This window comes from Podarcis gaigeae (assembly GCF_964106915.1).
Source record: "Podarcis gaigeae genome assembly, chromosome: 5".
Classification (NCBI taxonomy): domain Eukaryota; kingdom Metazoa; phylum Chordata; class Lepidosauria; order Squamata; family Lacertidae; genus Podarcis; species Podarcis gaigeae.
This window is the reverse complement of record NC_139681.1, coordinates 57114951-57135376: the sequence shown is the minus strand read 5'-3', so window position 1 is coordinate 57135376 and position 20426 is coordinate 57114951. Positions and strand designations below refer to the sequence as shown.

General features: G+C 43.6%; 1 protein-coding gene across 3 annotated transcripts in view; it reads left to right on the top strand.

Moving 5' to 3' along the window:
- Window positions 1-20426, top strand: part of TRIM8 (tripartite motif containing 8) — a 66428-nt gene that overhangs the window by 45442 nt on the left and 560 nt on the right. For 2 of the 3 annotated variants that reach the window (XM_083738015.1, XM_083738014.1), the window contains exons 3-7: window positions 9801-9896; window positions 10726-10959; window positions 13536-13567; window positions 14616-14731; window positions 18412-18984. In XM_083738015.1, coding sequence (XP_083594141.1) covers window positions 9801-9896; window positions 10726-10959; window positions 13536-13567; window positions 14616-14731; window positions 18412-18984 — 1051 coding nt within the window. Of the gene's footprint in view, window positions 1-9800; window positions 9897-10725; window positions 10960-13535; window positions 13568-14615; window positions 14732-18411; window positions 19833-20426 lie in introns of those variants that run through there. The other variant, XM_083738016.1, reaches the window with a different exon arrangement.

The following is a 20426-nucleotide window of genomic DNA, read 5'->3' as shown; positions in this document are numbered from 1 at the left end:
AAGGAATAAATTGAAAGCCGCATTGCACAAGCAGTTCTTGCGCAGGGCTTCCGCCGGCAGGGGCCCCTTAGGTGAATCCGGCCCCCAGGTTCCCATCTGCCTCTTGGACTACTTTTTAAAGTTCCCACTCACAAGAGGGTTTAAAAGAATGAACGGGATAGAGAGTTGTACAGCATCTGATGCTGGAATAAAGCTATATAAATTAAATGGCAATTAAGGAAAAGACAATTACCATAGTTGTCCCAAGGCCCTGGAATTACCCTCCTATGGAAAGTATGAAGCTGCTTCTTTCATTTCTTTCCAGAATAATAATAAAAGCAAACACAAAACTTTCTTATTCCAGAGAGCATTTGTCTATTGAGTTGTGCTGTGCTGCTGCTATTACATTTTTCCAGTTCTGATGTTAGCTGTTGTAATGAATTTTCTGTTTTAATGTGATTGTTGGATGTTAGGTATATGTGTTAATGTCCTGAGCTGAGGATATTTGGGATAGAAATATGTATTTTAAATTGAGTAAATAGAAGTGGAATACTGGCTCCGAAATACCAAGATTGGACTATTGAGAACAGTCAGCTAAAACTATTCATTACATACAGACTGTGAGAGTAGAAGCTGTCCTGAGAAAGTGAAACATCTCTTATTTGTGTCATTATACCCTTTATGTGGAAGCGTGATCTATTTTTACCTGAGGTAAAAGAGTAAAAAGGGACTTGAAGGTGTGAGAGGAGCTTCTGACATAACACTGTTCATGTAGTTCCTCCACCCCATAATAATTTGTACGTTCAAATGCACATTCACATTAACAGATCTTTTAAAAACCACTCATGCAGAAGTACCGTACTCTCGGAGCCTTTCAGCACAGTGAAGCCACATCTGCACCATATATTTAAGGCACTATTATACTACCTTAACAGTCATGGCTTCTTAGTTTGCTCAGGGTGTTGTTCAGAGACCCCTATTTCCCTCACAATCCTTCACAGGGAAGTGGGAATTGTGGCTCTGTGAGGGAAATAGGGGTTTCCTAACGATTCACAGCACCCTTAACAAACTAAAGTTCCCAGGATTCCTTTTGAGAAGCCATGGCTGTTAAAGTGTTAAAATAGTGATTTAAATGCATGGTGCAGGGGTGGCCTAAGTGTATTTTTATCGCCCACAGTTCATGTATCTTCCTTGGAGGTTGTGCTTCATTTGCAACAACAGTATTTTCCCCGAGCTGTCAAAACACCTTGGGTGGTATTCAACAAAGTTTTACTGAGAGTAGGCCTGTTGAAATTAATGTGTGGGGTCCACTCATCTCAGTGGGTGCTCGCTAAGTGAACCTTAGTTGAATACCACCTAATAATGTACCTGAGGAAAATGTGATGCCCCCCTCATATAGCACCTCCCTTGTTGTTATGCTTGCCATGTGGGAATGTGTGGGAATGTCATTGGTAATACAATGTTTCTTGTGAAATTATTGATCAGCAATTCAGCTTCTCCTTTCCATGCCCTGCTTACCCTGTTCTGTTAACTTACTTCTTTATCATGTTTAATTATTTTCTTCAATGGAAGCTATCTGATTCCAGGCTGTGTAATTTCTCCTCTGCAATGCTTTCCCAGTAATACTGATTAAAATAGAAAACCACTGCAAGGCTTTTCTCCCCTTTCCCATCTCACATATTAGGTGAGCCTTTTTTATTATTTAAAGTATTTGGTACAGGCTGGATCCTGGCTTGGTTCCTGAGTCATTTCTCCATCTCTCCCCTCCTCTTCATCTGCAGTTCCCCACCCTATTCCCAAGGGTCTCTCACCCCAGAAGCAGATTTTCAGGGTATACAAGGGGCTGAAGTGAAAGGTGGGGTGGGGGGGAGCAGGCAAACTTCATTTCATTCATGAAAAGAAAATCGGGTCTCAGACCTCTTGCAGCTTTTTTCTCATATGCAAGTGTGCATTTCTAGGAAGGCTGTGGAAGGGATTGGGCAAAACAGTCGCACAACTATTGTCCTTGCAGCAAAACCTCCTCCCTTGGCATCACGTGCGGATGCAATATTATCACTGGAATAAGGGACCTCCAAAATGTAGAGGGCCTTTTGTTCCCTGGTAAATGAGATATTACATTGCAAAACACTCTTCCTCTTCTATCTGTGGCCTCCTACATTAGGGGCAGGGATGCCTGAAGAGTGATGCCTGGAATAGACTCCCCAAGTGCTGCAGATTTGTACCTCTCACATTTGCCTTTTCTATTTTAAAGCTTCTCTCGTTTTCTATTTTAAAGCTGCTTCTCTCCTGAGTGTCACAAATGCTGCAAGTACTTACACAAAGCATCAGTCTCTTAAAACTGAGAGAGAACCAGAGCCAAACATGGGATGTCCCTCTAATAAGGAACAGTTGAGGTGGATGAGAAAGTATCACCTCTCGACCCTGTGCTTGACAGGAAAGCGAATGAAGCGTGGCCAGGGATTTTTTTTTAGCATTGGCCTTTCTCAGCTCACATTTCCAGAAAGATGTTAAAAATTCAAATGTGCTCAAAAATGTTAAAAGTGAAGGTATGTGCCTGTTCCAAGTCGCCACCATATTTTATAGCCAGGCAGCGTCCATCTAATCCCTTTGTTTCTTTATTTATGTAACATTTTTGCTCCGTTTGGGGGTGGTTACGAGTCTTAACTGATTCATAGCTCAGCTTTTTGCAGAGCTTATCTTAATTAACTAGCCGAGTAGCTGAGCTCTTGAAAACAGCTGTGGTTGCACGGAGCAACTTTGCTCAGGCAGAATGCATCTCTCATTTCTAACTAGCCAATGATATTGCCTGAGAATCCCTTGGTGCACAAATGCAGCAGCACTTTAGATAAAACATTCCAGAAGAAAATAGGGTGGGGGGAAGCAGCAACCTAAAAAGCACTGTAGTAGGCAGATCTCCTCCTTCCTTAAGAAATAGAGTCTGTGAGTGTGCCTATTGTAGGGCAGTGAAACAATCAAGAGCCCACCCAACTCCCATAGAGCTTTCTGCAACCTCCGGGCTATTTCCTGCTCCCAGGAGGCCTGAGGTGCCTAGACCTTGAGGTAAAAGCAGAGGAAACAGTAGGGCAAACACCAAATTCGTTCTCACTGCCTAAAGAGAAGATGGTGGCCTTCCTCTGCAGTGCAATTAATCCCCCTCCCACCTCCCCCTGCCTAGACCCAGAATTAATTACTTGATTATAAACCCCAAGTGGTAGTTAATAATAATCCCCTCAAAATTGGTCTTTGCTGTCATTTCCCCCCTCCCACAAACTCTCTTGCCTGCTCCTAACCAGTTAACATTTTCTCCTGCTCTGTCCTTCCCCTGTTTTCATTAAAGGTTTGAAACTAGGCAGATTTTTTTCTCCTGAGGGGGATTAGGTGCACTGAGAGAATTAAGGGCAAACGTCTGTGGATTTTCTTTCTCTCACTGTGAGCGTGCCCTTGATGCAGCGTCTGGAGGTGCCCAGTACCGATCCTGTACTAGCAGCTTTTGGCTGGAGACCAGCTTCTCCAAGCCAAGCTGTTGAGCAGATGATTCAAACTGAGTAGCCATTTTGGGATTGGTCAGTTAGGTCCAGCTTTCCGCCCTTCTCTCTTTTACAGGAACTCAGTATTTGAGGGCAGAGTAGGCTTTCCCCATATGATAATGGCTTTTAATGCACACACAACAACACACAAATTCAAATACCCTTCCCCAAAAGCCTGAGCAGAAAGATCTTTGCATGCCAACAAATCAGCATCAGCTCTACTTCCATTTGCACAAAGTAAGGCTTGCTACCACAGAGAAGAGAGAGTGAGCATTTGGAAGGGTTGGTTCTAAAATTCTTTGCCGCCTTCTGTATCTCTAGGTCTATGTATGCTTGGATCTGTATAAATACTCTGCTACGGCCTCTGAAATGGTTTGGGTGAGCAGTGTTTCTGTCGGTGTCCTTCATTTGTTCCCCAACCCTAAAAATATAATAAATATTTATCAGATCCGGCAGAAGTTATCTAATTAGGGAAAATGTGTTCTGCATGAAAATAAATCCAAATTCCTACCATAAATAATCTAAACTGCACATTGAAAATTGGGCTGCAACACATTGGAGTAATCCTATTCCCATTGGGGAGCAGCAAGGGGTGCGGTGCTTCTCCAACAAAGAGTAAACTATGCAGTGTCCTGCCTCCTCAACCAATGATATGGGAGGTGCTCTGTTGGTTAATCATTAGATTAACCATTAGATGATTAGGCAGGTAGATTTAAAATAATAATAATGATGATAATAATACCTAATTAATTTAAAGATTAGGGAAGCGGGTGGCGCTGTGGGTAAAAGCCTCAGCGCCTAGGGCTTGCCGATCGAAAGGTCGGCGGTTCGAATCCCCGCGGCAGGGTGCGCTCCCGTCGCTCGGTCCCAGCGCCTGCCAACCTAGCAGTTCGAAAGCACCCTCGGGTGCAAGTAGATAAATAGGGACAGCTTTCTAGCGGGAAGGTAAACGGCGTTTCCGTGTGCAGTTCTGGCGCGCCAGAGCAGCGATGTCACGCTGGCCACGTGACCCGGAAGTGTCTTCGGACAGCGCTGGCCCCTGGCCTCTTGAGTGAGATGGGCGCACAACCCCAGAGTCTGGCAAGACTGGGCCGTATGGGCAGGGGTACCTTTACCTTTTTAATTTAAAGATTAGTACCCAAAAAAAGTCATATGTGGTGGGTGCCATTTTAGGAGAGGTATTTCCCCATCTTTCTCCCTGCGGAGGGAATGTTTCTTCCCTCCACTGTGCACATATAAAGTGTTGCCTAAAAAGCAAGAAACGTGTTCTTCTTTTGCAACTGTTGTTGTTTTCACTTATGGAATTTATGCAGAGTGGATTGATTTAAAACTCATACAATTAAGGAGTTAACTTCTTCAGTCAGATGACGGCTATTAAAAATAAAATAAGAATCCTGTGCTCGGAAGAAATCAAGCAGATCTTATCACCCACCATCATGTTTTATAAAGCACCCCAAATTCTTCTGTGTGCTGTTCAATGAAAATCTTAAGAGGATGATGCTCTGCCTTTAGGTTCACACTCTGAATTTGGCCAGTACAATGTCATGGCTAAAAGGTGTGGGTAGATGGACAGAAGGGGAAGCAACAAAACAAAATATATAGACGTTTGTTTATTTTGGGGGGAAAATGATTCTTCATTGGTTCAGAGTCGCCTGAAAGCACATGATGAAGCTCCATTGCTGAAAGCTCGTGGAAGGCTTGGCTCTGCCTGGATAAGAGCTCTCTTGGGAAGTAGGTGTAAGATTCTGTGACTTATGTGGAGGTGGAGTGGGCTGCAAGTTTAATAAATAGATTGTCCTTTCCCTCTGTTTTATGGGAGACAGAGTCTCCTACCTGCCTTATATATATTCAAATGCCCACATGTTTCCAGGATTCCAAGTTCTGTGTGTTCAGTGATCACAACACATGGAACAAATCCAGCCTTGCTTTTTCTATACAGCTGTCAGGTGTGGTTGTTTTTTTTTTCTCATCCATGGATAGGAGCTGATCCATATAGCCATGTTAATCAACATTATCTCCTTGTATACAGCCAATGTGGCACATAGGATAAAGTGTCGGATCTCTTTAATCTTGCCCTGCTTTCTCTTTGTCTTTGGAATTGGGAAGAGATTTTTCACAAGGCAGGCTGAGTTGTATGGCGTGGCTTGCTTATTTAAGCTACGTGGGATCTGTGCCACAAATCTTATTTATTCCCTGTGATGTGCCTTGATCTTTCATTGTTGCCTAGTTAACCTAGTGAGTCATCATACTATGATTATGGGAGCCGCTGTGATGTAATGGATAGAATGTTTGGCTTGAACCAGGGAGACCTAGATTCAGATCCCTGCTCTGACAAGAATCTTCTTGAGTGGCCTTGGGCACATTGCTGTCTTTTAAGTCTGGCCTGCCCCAGAGGGCAGTTGCAAGGATAAAATGTCCTTGGCTTTTTGGAAGAAGGGCAGGTGCAAATTAAACAAACATGTAAACTGCAATTATCCACATGATAGTCGATCAGCAATAGCCACAGCAATTGGATAAAGCTTAATCATCATGTGAAATAATTGTTGATCAGTACCATAGCTGGACAATGTTATCTGGGACAAAGGTTTGCATTTTACTGTTAAGATTATACACCAAACACATTTGTTGATGCAGAAGATAAAGACTCTGCAGGACTAGTTTATCTGGATCTTTTATTATCACAAAAAGCTCATTTGCCAGAAATGAGATCAACTTCCCCAGCTGCATGAAGTCAACCAGGAAGCTTTCTCATCCGAAAAGGTGTTTGCCTAAAGCCCTTTCATCTCTCTTATGTCTTCCAAACCAGTGAAGATCCATTATAAATAATGTCCTTCCCCCACTCTTCAGAAAGGACTGAAAATTGCAATGTCTGGATTAATTTCTGCCCCATGCATTCATTGTGCCATTGTCAAAAGTGCCATTTTATTCCTCCCACCCTGGTCATTTCTCCAGATATGATATCTGGGCTGGATGAGGGCCTGGAAAAGCCAGCCTAGTGAAGGCACTTAACTAAAAATTGGGCACAATATGGAAGTTGATACCTTCAGTTGATATTACACTAGAGTAGGCTTGCACAACTTGTGACCTACCAAGCATGTATACTGATTCATGTTTGTGTCTGTAAAAGACATGTTGAGTACCTGGTAGGCTAAATGGGTCACAAGTTGTAGAGGCCTGCACTGGGCGGGATATAAGCATTCCAATATTATTGGTCTCTTTGGTTGCTGTACTATCAGTAGTATATATTCCTTCCACCATTTAATCTTCCATGTTCCTTCATAGTGTGCTCCTTCCTTCCTTCCTTTTTGCCAGATCTAAAATGTATTACTTGGCATTTCCTAAATCGTGCTGTTGATAACCAGAGTCAAACTCTTCTGTTATTTACGATGTCTATCTTCTTAGGTGTGTCAGTAGTACATTATTTTTTTTTAAAGTACTTTTAAAATGGCAAGCAGCTATATGGTTTATTGATATAAGAATCATGACAATAATAAAAAATCTCAAAAATTAAATATGAAGTAAAACTGAGGGAAAACTTTCATAAGCCTCAAACAGGACGGAGTCAAGCAAAATGAAAGCCGAACTCTTGTATATGTTACAGTGTTGCCCATTGTGTTAATAATAACCTTGAAATAATTAACTGTGAGAGTATGAGACTATTTTTTAAAAAAAATGTTTTAGATATGCGTTTGTTTTGTTTTTAAGTGTATTGGCTTCTGTTCAACGTAGTGCTAAGGTTATGGTTTCCTCAGCGCAAGGATTTTCCTTATACCACAATAATTTATTTCCATCTCCTCCACCAATGCGCTCCACAATCTGTTTTAGGGGTTCTTCCAACCTTCCAGAGCAGACTCAGAGGACTGTGGGGGGCACATGTAGTGGGAGTAGAGAATGATATTCCCATTGGATTGGTGGGAATTCTTGTAAGGGCTTCTGCCACTGCAACTATTTAGTTGATTAAGGCCCATTATTTTGCTAATTTGTTGCTGTTTGCTGCCCTTGACGCCTGGGGGGGAAGGGTCAGATAGAAATTAAATAATTAAAATGTTTCTAAATATATTAAGAAAAGCATGAGTGAGATACCTCTCAGGTTTTCTCACACCGAGATTCATACTTTTCAATTTTTGAATGACAAACCCATGACATTAATACATCTCCAGCATGGAATAGAATTGCCAGTCTACAAGCATGCTTGGGAAAGGTGAGGTTGGTGGGTAAAAACTTTTGCTGTTACTCTCTGAATATGATAAACTAAGCTTGTTCATGGCTTTGGGGATGGAGTTAAAAACACATTTATTCAGGGATTGATTAGACCTTGTTAAGGATGCAATCGATAATCGCAGAGGTATCCCAGGAGCTATAGGATATTGTGAATCTCCCTTCACAGGCAAAGGGGGAACTGCATTGCTAGAGATCCTTTCTGGATGACTTCAGAAATTTCTGAGATTGTAGCTGTGATGGAGGCAGGGCTGAAAACAGGGTAGCTTGTGTGGATGTCTGCTCAACAGGATCCTTGTCTCCCTCATAGCACCAAACAGAACCAGAAACCACTGGCATGAGACCATACCTAGTTAATTCCCTTGCTTAAGAGGCAGTTGAAGGGAACAAAAAAGACAGAAGCAAGGGCTTAGGAAATGGAGGGTACCTCTGTTGTTGATCTCCCACAACTGCCACCAGAAGGGTTACTTTGCCTGTGGTCTTGAGCCGGTTACCCTGGCTTCAAGGGATCAGAGATGCCTTTTTAAGGGAACGGGCTAATGGTTAGAAGATGCCTTCAGTCTGATTCAGCATAGTATCCAATACCAAAAGGCAGATCTCCCAAGTGAGGAGTGCAGGCCCGCCATCTTCTCCAAACTGGCTACACCATTGGCCATTATTATTTTCCCTAGGTTATTTTTGTGGCTAACAAGAAAATTGTTGCTAACAAGAAAACAAGTTTTTGAGGGGATGGGGACTTCAGGATCAAGAAGTCTCAGAGTTCTCCTCGTGACATTTTAGCTCTCTGGGTATGTTTTTGAAAGCTCATGTAGGGAACTAACCAGGAAACGATGGACGCTGCATATTTATAACACAGGATGGTCCTGAACAGGCAGCTCATGTGTCTTCTAGAAACTTTATTCTTTTTTTGGAGCTTGGGAGGGAGACTGCTTTCCTTGTTCTTGTAATGTCACAGTGGCTGTGTGTGGGCATCACGATGCACCATAGTTTATGCTTTAGCGTGGACATGCAGGTGTCAGGAGCCAGAGTCAGATGTAGGTTAGTGATAAAAGAACACAGTGTTGGCGATGTTAACTCTTTAACGAAGAAACCAAAACAGCACAGGCTTAGTGATCCCAGCAACTCTTCCCAGTAGGTCTTGACACCCAATGAGGCAGTTGCAAGGACTGAAGGTTCGCACCTTCCCACAGCTGCCTAAGTCCCCACCTCTCCAGGGTTTTTTTCCAAGCAATTGGGGACAGTGTCTGCATGCAACAATCCTCTTCTCTTTTCATTTCTGTGTGTGTTGTGAGAGACCGGGGGGGGGGGGGCCAGCAGGAAGGGGAGACTCCCTGGATTCTTCAGCAGCCGGCCTCATCTCTGTCTCCTAGCCCTCCTCCTCTCCAGCCTCTGAATCAGGACTGCTCTCTGCCTCAGGCTCTTCCTGCTCACTAAACCCTGTTGCCTTTGGACACCTCCTTCCTTCCTTCTGCTCCTTTCCCCCCTCTGACCACTCATGGTAATCCCACCACCAGTCTCCTAGCTCTGAGCCTTCTTCCCCTGGGGGTTCTCTTGGGGGTTTCCCAGCTGGTGCCTCCCACTACTCTGCCTCCAGCCAATCCATGACAGCGAATGACTCTCGTTTCACTGTTTCACTCAGCAGGAGAATCAAACAACAAAGCCAGACTTCACACTCTGTTCAAAGTGGTTTATTTTGCTACAAGCAAGTCATGATGTGAAGCCAAGCTTTTGCTCTTCGCTCTCCTTTCATAGTTTGTTTGAGGGTTTCCTGGCATGGACATTAACACTAAACCTGGGCAACATTGTTTGTTGCTCCCACTTGCGCAAGGAGAGGAACAAAGCAGTAGTGATAGTCAATGGGTTTCTGTGAAGAGTGAGAGCTAAGAGTTCTAGAAGACATTTTGACTTATGGCTCTTACTGTAGGTGTGAGATGCAAACTCCATTTGATACATTACATCAAAAGCAGTAATGCAGAAGTCATTTTAAAATTATCCTGCTTCCAGGTAACTTGTAAACCAGTTCTGGAACACACTTTTTCTGACTCTTGATTTTCCTGTTTGTCCCTTTTCTTGCAGAAGATGCTAGTGAAGCAGCAGGACCGCCTGGAGGAACGCGAACAAGACATTGAGGAGCAGCTCTACAAGTTGGAGTCTGACAAGCGGCTGGTTGAAGTAACTTGGATTTCTCTCTTCTTCCCTCCCCTCCCCAGTGTTAGATGCAAGAAGGATGCTGGGCTGCAATTACCCACCAGTCAAGGAAATACCTTGATAGAGGAACTGGGAAGGGAGAAAGTTTCAGCCAGCATAGCAATAATGGAATCCTAGGTTAGAAGACCTTATTCTGCCAGAATGACCTTATAAAGGGCCTGCCTACTGTAGCTCCTAAGCAAACCCAGTAGCCAAAGGTTAAAGGACACAAGGGTGTGAAGTCTTTGGCAGAGAGAGCAAAAATGGCCGACTCTGCAAGCATCTCTCCATACAGCTGTAAATCTAAGACCTTGCTTTGTTGAGCAGGGACGGACCTCTCAAGGTTTGGTTCCCATCATCCTATCCCTCCTGGTGCCTTACTTAAGTAACCCTACTTTCTTCTTCTGTGATGAGGAACAAAGACCAAGAGTCCTCACTCACAGCCTCCTTCTAGTTAATATATACTCCATTCTCTTCCTGGTTGCCTAGTGTTCCCTCTGCAATGGCTACTAGTTTAGTTTCCCCCAAACTGGATAGCCACTTTATCCTGTTCCTTTACTGAACAAGTCTGTATTCCTGTGGCTCCCTCCTAGTCTGATCAAAGCAAAGTCAGTAACCTATGCTTTTTTGTTCTTCAGAAAAAAATTGAAAGCCTGGGTAGGTGCCCTAGGCATAGCTACTGCATAAAGGAACACCAATCATTTAGTTTCAGAGCGCATCCTCCCCACCCAGCCTCAGTCACAAAAGATAAAGCAAGTAGGGATGAAGGGAGGCTAAGAAGAGGCATTTTTTCTTCCCCCTTCTATACCACCAGGAGAAGGTGAACCAGCTGAAGGACGAGGTGCGCCTGCAGTATGAGAAGATGCACCAGATCCTTGAGGAGGATCTGCGCAAGACGATGGAGATCCTAGACAAGGCCCAGGCAAAATTCTGCAACGAGAATGCTGCCCAGGTGCTGCACCTCAGCGAGCGGATGCAGGAAGCCAAGAAGCTGCTCAGCTCCGTTCAGGTCATGTATGACAAGACCGAGGACATCAACTTCATGAAGGTGAAGTGGGGGGTGTTTGGGGAAGGGGAGGGTCTGGTGGAGCACTTGGCAGCAGGAATAAGGGAAGGACTTGGAGCTTATGCGACAACCCCGACCCCAAAATGGCCGCTTTAAGCTGCCATATGCCTCAGCTTGACACAGCTTCACTTTCATCCACAGAAATGGAAGCTTCTGCTTTTCCCTCCTACCTTCCATGAATTAATTAACTGTTTGGCACAACTGGGAGTCCCACTCATTCCCTACACTGGGCTACTTACCTGCCTAAAGAGCGTCATGAATGTTGTCTCTTGTGTGGCTAAATTGAGCCTGTAAGGATGACCAAGCTTCAGAGGGAAGAGCTCAACCCAGGGTAGTTTCATCTTCCGAAAGATCTCAGAGATGCGGAGTAATGTTTATTTGTCAGGGTTACTTCTTGTTTTCTACTTGTGTGTAGATACTCAAGAACAACATGCAAAATGTGTGTGCTTTGTGACATTTTAAATTGTCATATTTAAATTGTGGAAGAACTGATTGGAAAAGGATTGGGCACCCCTTTCTTTCTGTGTTACTGAGAGCAGAGGGGTGTTGGACATATAGCAGGGAGACTCAAGTTCAAATCCCCCCCTTGGCCTTGAGCCGTTCACCATCTCTGAGTCTAACCCACTTCACAGAGTTGTTCTGAAGAGAAGACAGGAAAACTCAGTGTAGGCTACCCTGAGCTCTTTGGAGGAAGTGGTGGCAAGTAGCACATTATCAGAAATGTGGAGCTGGCGGAGATCTCAGGGCACAGCCATGAATGCATATTATGCAGCATTCAGGCTGAAGCTAAGGCAGTCTGGCCAGGCAGTGCCTGGAGCCCTAAGCCTAATCTACCTCACAGGAATGTTATTTAGAATAAGGAGCATCTGGCAACCCAAAGTTAAGGATTAATCTAGGAAGGTGTGCTAGCTGCCATAAGAAACACCAAGCATTTAAGGCTGGGGGAGGGGGATGATATATATATATGGACGGTTACTACTTTGGAGTTAAGTTCCACCAGGGAAAAGCTCAACATTTCTTAGGTTCAGGAAGATTTGCAATTTTAGGTGCTGCTTTGTATAACATGTCATACTAGGAGATTTCCGTTGCAGCTGGTGGGGCACCGACATGTCCCCAGCAGGTTTCCCTTTCCGGATTCCTAAACTGAATCTTGTCATGTCATGCAGCAGGCTAATGAATACAAGGGGCATCTCAACTTGTGCTCTGGTGTAAGATATTGCTGAGCAACCCCCTCTCGGGTTAATCTCCCCATCACATAGACCAGATGGCCCACTCCTCATTTTAGAAAGACGATATGCCCTTGACCCCTTGAACAGTGCTGTCTGTCAAAAAGAAGCTTTCCAAGTAAATCTCAGCAGCTGATTGGCAGGGTATTTACACCCTACTGGAGTATATCCCTTTAGCTGAGCTGATCCACCAATGTTGGCCTAATTGTGCTTCAATAAATATCCAGAACTTGGAGTGGTAGCTCGTAGCAAATGGATTTTTAAAAAAATTTTTTTGCCAGGGTGCAATATAGCTATATAAAATGGCCTTTGAGCTGGAGGACAGAGTTTTTTGTTGGCATTGTTCTGACAGTAGGGAGATGACATGAGGCTAGAGTGGTGGAGGAAAATGAAAGCAATAGCCTCTGTAATCTTGTGCTTCAGAGTTAGTGGTTTGTTCTGGACTGTAGCTAAAGTGACAAGTTAAAGTCTAGAATCAAGATGCTGATTTAACGATGTTGGGGGGGGGGAGCTGAAGTTCCCATAATAATAATCATCATCATCTGAATTAAAGAGGCAGTTTCTGCCTGGCACACCTGGTTTAGAGAGCATATTCACAAGACGAATGAAAATGGCCCTTCTAGTTCCACCTTTGTTATCCTGGAGGACTGGAGCCAAGCCATAAATTACTCAGAAGAATTCTTCAAAGTGGCAGCATTTATTTTGCTTTTGTTAAGGTGTTGTGCACTGCTAAGGACTGAGCTTGAAATCTGGTGGCAGATGCTTCCATTCAACAGAGGGATGCAAAGGTGTTGTCTCAAATAATAGACTTTTGGTATAGTAACAGCAGCTTAGCATTACATAGTACTTCAAAGTGGATTACATATATTATCATTACAACGTTTTTACAACAGCCCTGTAAAGCAGCTCAGCTTTATCTACCTTTAGTTCATTATAAGGAACTGCATAATTCTGAGGCTAGTGACCTACATGGCTCAGTACTGCAGCCCCGACTTGCATAGGACTTCAGGGCCTTGGCTTTGTCAGCCTTAGCCTTGTTACCTAAGATCCTTCTGCTGCAGATGCAGGGGCTGAATCTGGGATCTCTACCTGTGTGCTTTGCTCTGAGCTGTGGCCTCTCTCAGATAGTGCTGCTGTATCTGGGAAGTACAGTGTGTGGCTGTTTGTGAGGATGGGTGGTTGAGGAAGAGAAATGTCCTTCATATGAAATCAATGAGGGTGCGAGGGAGACGACAGAGAAATCTACAAAAATGGGGAAAGGTGCTGCTGCTGTGCCACAAGAGGTCTGCATGACTTACAGCTTCTGATTCCATTTTCTCTATTGCCTCCTAGAATACCAAGTCGGTGAAAATCTTGATGGATAGGTAAGAAATCAATTTCCGGCAGTTCTGGGTTTGGGTGAAGGAGGGTACATGTCTATGATACAGCTAATCTAGAGGATCTTCTTTGGGGAGAGCAGTAGGTATCAAAAGGAGTGTTTTGTAGACATCTTAAGCTACTGTTCTTCCCACGGCATTTGGGAAACCTTGTGATAGAGTTCCACCAGACTGGTCTTCTTCATTCAGGTGGTCCCCAGCATGTCAAGTGGCGAGGAGTTTGGGAACTGCTGCTTTATTGGGGAGTTACAGTCTTGCTAGAAGTAGACATGAGGTGCTACTGCTGATTTCTAGTGTTTATATCTTGAGCTCAGCACAGTGCTAAGAGAAGAAGCCTTATTTACTGTGAAAGAATTAGGATGCATGATCTGTTTAGCTTTCCTGAAAGAAAGCTGAGAGAAAAATGGATTATAATGCCTAGCCACTTCCACAGGTAGAAAATACTTGGTACTAAAGGTATATTTTCATGAATTGGAGGGAGATGAGATGAGAACTGATTGACGAGCTGTGCAAAATCCAGTTAAAAATCAGCACAGCGTTTTCAGGGGCAATTCTAACCAGCAAGACAGGTTGTTCACACTTTGTAAGAATCTAGTTGACCAAATCCCACCTCTAAAAGAGTGTATCTTCTTGAACTGCACTCAAGTCATGCCTCTGTCTTATCTGTGGGTCCTGTGTTACTTAGCTGTAGGCAATGTGTGTGTGTGTGCAGTAGTGGGGGGGGGGGGAATCTTACAGCATTGGGTTCTGCTCTGTAGCTCCACTCACAATGCAAAATAAAAATAAAATAAAACTGTGTTAGTGAAACTAGGTAATTTTGATCAGTATTTATGACAGGGAAATGTTGAAAGAGAATATGGTAGTGGTGAATAGAATCAAAGTGAGTAATGTGGCGCGACACAAAGTCAAGGAAAGAACCAGTTGGCCCAACTCAGAAGGGAATTACAATCTGCTTTCCAGCAGGATAGTAGGAGGAGGAAAGTCAGTGCAGTACGTCAGTCTGTAATGTAGTATAATGCCCCCCCCTTTTTTAAAGGACCCAGAACTGCACAGGAGGCAGCCTGCCCCCTCCCAAGATTGGCCACCTCAATTCCAAGCTCTTCCTGAATGAGATTGCCAAGAAGGAAAAACAGTTGCGGAAGCTTCTGGAAGGTGAGTGATGCCTCTCTTGACCCTTCCATCTCCTAGGCACACCTGAACCCAGGAGGGAATGCTCTAATCTGTCTTTGTATATGATACATGGCCTTGATGTTGCTGGTCAGAGTGGTGATTTGAACTAGAATTCCAAATATCATTGAAAGGGTGAGGGTGGAAAAGGTAGGGAGCAGATGTTCCATGTAATGGTTTTCTCAGGGGCCAAGTTTATTTTTGCTGTATGTTATTGTTTGAGATCAGTCTCTTGGATTTGATCATTACTTGCCACCAGCTAGCTACGCTGAGATTAAGGCAAATGATTAAAAACCCAGAAAATTCTGCAGTCACATGCAATTTCTTCTATATATATAAAAGTGAAGTAGGAAGTAGCAGTGCTGGAATAAGTCAGACAGTCTTGAGCCTCCCCAGCCCCTAGGCGCATGGCTTTCAGAGCAGAGGAGAGTGATCCTAAAAAGGTATGGGCAGTTTGTTAAGGGTAGTTCTTCTTATTCCTGCAGTGTGGTTGATCCCAGGGTAATCTAGGGGCAATTTATGATCTCTGATTAGGAAGGAAGGCTTTTCTTTGTCTTTGTCTTGTTTTTGGTACCTGTCTTTCAAATCAGGAACAGTTGGATGTTACACTTGGAAATACTTGGATGATGTGTTTTCATGACTTAGAGAAACACATGATGTCCAGGTTTGCAACCTTTAACTCTGATATTTCAGGCTAGATGCCTCTTCTTCTCTTCTTCCTCCCCCAAGAGTGTTGCCTCTGACTTCTTATTGTCCCTTGCAGCCCCGCTCTACTTGGAAGTACTGTCCACTAAATCTTTGGGAAGGATTTACTTCCAATTAACAAATTGTATAGGGTCTGCAACCTTTTAGTCTGGTTCTTAAGCATATTTGCTTGTGGCATTTTCAAGGGCTCACTCGTATGTAACATGGCATAAGTTCTCAGCCATAGCCTTCCTCTTTTGGTCTCTGTATTTCTTTCTGTGTGTCCAAATGCAATCCCAATGCCTGTCAGGAAAGCTCTTATTACTCTCTGTAAGAAACCTTAAATGTACATGCTGTTTTCAGCATGACTATGACTCAGCAAAGATAGTACTCCTGTCAACCCCCTCTTAAAAACACTTTCACTTTTGGGTTGCAGTAACAAAAACATCACAGGCAACACATGGGAGGGGAAAACATTGCTCTATAAGTTGGCTGTAGTTTGACTTCAGCTGGAGTGCTTTTCCATTTTTGAAAGGGATTTGGAGTGTGTGTGTGAGACCGTGGGTTAAGCATGCAAAGAAAAGATAGCGCAGCTGAGCTTGACACAAAGAAGGCTTTGGATATGGTATTAGTTTTGACACCCAAAATAGTGGCTGTTGTGAAGAAGAAGGTGAATGGGCTGTATGCCAGGATCGTAATGCTCAGAGGTGGGAAACCTCAGGCTCTGGGGGTAGATGTGGCCCTCCAGACCTTTCTAATGGCACTTGGGATTCTGCCCCCACCCATAGCCCTCACTGCCTCCACATTTTCTTTTAGTGTTTCTGCTTAGGTAAGAGTATATACTTCAAGTGCAAAAATGCCTCTTGCTGGTCTGGAAGGAGAGAGGTGTGGCTGGGTATATAAAGTGTTTTATTTGTAGAGAAAGCTCTGGCTTTTGTGTGGCTGAAATGTAGACAGTCACACCCATTGCTCTGCCCACTTTTGCCTTTGGTTCCACCTGCCCCTGGCATGCTGTGCCCCTCCCCACTGAAATAATGCCCAAGGAGGAATGCAGCAGCAGCAGCCCTCTGGCTATACACAGTTCCATAGAGGTAAGTCCCACTGAGTTCAAAGGGACTTACTTCTGAGTAGGCGTGTATAGGATTGCAGTGTGAGGCTAGGATAAGAAGCAGGGGGTTCAAACTGCAGCCTTCCAAATCTAGGATAAATATTGAAAGGGGTGGGGGAGAACCCTCCTGAATTCTAAAAGCAGTTTGGCAGTAAATCTATTTCCCTTCAGCAGAGATACAGCTTCCTTCCCTGGGAATTTTGAAGAATAAGCTGAATGGAAATCTGTCAAAGGTGGTTTAAATCTAGGGATATCAGGGAATTGGAGTCAGCTCCCTGATTCTCTGAGTCTGCAAAGAGAATAGCCTATGCTGAAAATGTCTTATATTCCAAGCTGATGATCAAGAAGCCTTTGAGAAGTTACTAAATATGAGCATTGATCTGCAACTAGTTTTGCCAAAGGGTGAAAAAGTGCAGTGCAAGCACAAGGCTGGATAGCAGAATAACCAAGAATAGGGTGGAAAGCTTCCTAATTATTGCAGGAGGTTCAAAAAAAAAGAATGACTGTTGTGGAACAAGAAGTTACAATGGTTTAATGAAGCTTTCCCCAACCCAAAGCACTCCAGATGTTTGGGAGTGCAGTGCCATTAGCCCTAGACAGCACAGCAGCTGTAATCAAAAATATCTTGAGGACACAAGGTTGAGGAGAGATTGCTTGATGGGTCAAAAAGGGAATGATCTTCCAGGCAGAGGGAGCAAGCAACATCTCAGAAGGTTTGAATATGAGCTTGGGAAAACAAATGGCAGGGCTCATAGAGCTCTAGTTGGCTAGAGGTATATTGGTGTTTGCTTGCCTGACATCACTACCAGAATACCTTAAAATCCTGGTCTGGATTTTCAGCCATATGTGGACTTGAAAAATTGAATTGCACATTAAGCTTCACCTGCCATTGAAACTGCAGTGAGACTCCAGCTCAGCTTTGTTTTCTCCAGGTGTTGTGGTTCTCTCCACCCCCTTACCCCTTGGTTTCTTAGCCCCTGGACTCTGCTAAATTACTCCACTAATAATACAGAGCATCCTAAGTCTGGACTTGCCTAGCAAGCAGGGTGTGAGGTAATTCTTGGCTGGCAGAGGACTCTTAATGCAACCAGATGTTCACCTTGTACCTCCTGTGGCTGGAATAGGCCAGGGGGTGGGAAATTAGGGACATGGTTAAAGGGTTGTGGCTATAAAGCTTCACCTTTGAGCTCCTGGGATAGGTCCCCCAAAGCCAGGTTCTGCATCAAAAACACCTCCAACTCAATTATGCAAATACAAAAAACCAATGCATATTAGCACCATCTTCAGATTTTTGGCACTAGACCGTGGATATGCCATTTTGTGAAACTTGTATTTTCTGTTCATTGGTTTAGTGTAAGATCTGAAGGCTGGCAGGCAGTTCTGAGTTCTAAAACAGGAAGGGCCTAGGATGTTGCCTTTTTCTGTAGTGTTTGGCACTATGCAGGTCTTCTCTGCCAGATTATAGAGGACATTATGTGGTCACATATTTGCTGGTTCCACATGCCTCTGAAGGATCATTCTCTGACATTTAGTACTTGGTGAGTTTATCCTAAAACAAAACCCCTTAACTTACTTCCATGCCGGGTTTGTTTACATAGTGGAATAACTAAGAGAACAGTGAGCAAAATGCCAGGAAAATCTGTAAATGATTGGCGACTCTTTCCCCCAGCTTGTGTTCTTGTGCTTTTTAGTATGTGGTTGTGAGGTCAGACCTTATACTTTGATATTCTCTGCCGAGGCCTATATTGCTGCATGGAAAACTGGGCAATTGGATTTCTGCCGGAGGAGGGGAGCGGGGTGATGCTTCTAGTTGGCTCACAGAACTGCCTTCTTGCTCAAGGTGACAGCACGTTGTCTTCTCTGTTTCCTTCAGGTCCCTTCAGCACCTCGGTGCCGTTCCTGCAGAGCATCCCTATGTACCCTTGCAGCGTCAGTAATTCAGGAGCCGAGAAGCGCAAGCACTCCACAGCTTTCCCGGAAGCCAGCTTCTTGGAGCCCTCCTCGGGACCTGTGGCTAGCCAGTATGTGAGCCAGGGGGCTTCGGCTGCTGAAGGCCAGTCTGCACAACCCATGGTGCCTTGTAGCTCCACCCAGCACATAGTAGGACTTCCCAGTGGCCCCCAACCAGTTCACTCTGGCTCGATGTTCAACCCTTCTCACTACCCCAACAGCACATCATCTCAGCAGTCTGTGCTGTCTCAGTATGGTGGGCGCAAAATCCTTGTCTGCTCGGTGGACAACTGTTACTGTTCCTCAGTATCCAATCACAGCGGGCATCAACCGTACCCACGGTCAGGCCACTTTCCATGGACAGTGTCGTCGCAGGAATATTCCCACCCCCTCCCACCTGCTCCCTCCGTACCTCAGTCGCTTCCGGGATTGGCAGTGAGAGAATGGATTGATGCATCTCAGCAACACGGACGCCAGGATTTCTATAGAGTTTATGGTCAGCCTTCCACCAAACACTATGTCACCAGTTAACCATCTGGTTTGGATAGAATCTTTACTGATTTTTGAAAGTTTTTTTGCTTTGTTTTTTAAATCTAGCTTTTGTTGTCGTTGTTGTTTTTAAATCAAACCCATTTCCATTATTCCCTACCACTTGCCAGAATCTGAGAGGGGCATTGCTGTCATCTCTGTCTTTAATTTAAATTTTATTTTTTTTAATCTTCCTTTGTATCAGGATGGGCGGGAGGGTGGGGGAAGCTGTGGGAAAAAAATTAACAAGGATATCAATCAAGCATCTATTTCTGGATCATGTGACATTGCTACTTTCCGGTTTGGAAAACTTTTAAGGGACAGATGATCCTTTTCTATTTCAAAGTCTCTGGGCTCTTTTGGTTTTGCTTTTTAAAATTCTTTTTCGCCTCCCATTTTTTTAAGAGGAGAAAATTTCTATCATTGATTCATTAAGAAATGACATTTGTAGATTTTTTTTTTAAAAGGCTGATTTTTTTTTGTGTTAAAAGACCACGTATCGTGCATATTGGCATTTTTTTTCCTTCTTCTTTCAGAGATTTGTAAATACACAATGGCAGGAAATGAAATGCACAAAAAAAGGGAAAAGAAACTTTTAAAAAAAGAAATAAAAAAATCTGTTTTAGTTTCCAGGAGGGAAGTGTGTGTGTCAAGATGCACACATTCCTTCCTGTGTTTCGTTGATGCAACTTCCTCTAACAAGCACTTTGTATTAAAAAAAAGTGGACTTCCTGTTATAAGGTGCAGGTATTTATTCTGTAACCAATTTTAGAACACACACAAAAAATATTCAAATAAATGTGATCACTTAGTGCACATGCTTTGTTCTGCTTTGCCTCCGCGGGCACTATTTCAACCAACGCCTCGTCTGGGAACAGGAAAACGTTACTCAAACAGAAAACTGACAGCATTTAAAAATAGTTCGCACTCTGCTTTATGTGCTTCCTTTGGAATAATCTCAATTAGAAATGCAACTACCAGGTAACTATTGAAGAAGGCTAGTCAAATATGCTGCGCAATATCCTGCACCTTCTGGAGTAAATCAGGAATATAGTTCGGATATAATCATTGAGTTGAACATGAATTGGTGTAGTACTGCAGAATAAAAGGTATATGTAACTTACGGGTATTCAGAAATAAGATGCACAACATGTGACAGGTGGGTTCTTATACTCCTCACCTGCTAGGCCTTGGTTAAAAATGTGAGACTCGGTTAAATTAAGAAAGATGTAGCTCTTCATATAGGATATTTTGGCCAGTGCACTGCAGTGCAGAATATGTCTCACACTTTGGTTTCCCAAACATCTCTTCTTTCATTTAAAACACCATTTTCTAATTCATTTGGTAGCAATGTTTGCAAAAGTTCAAGGCTATACTAGAGATGCAGTTTTTAAACCTTTAATGTATAGC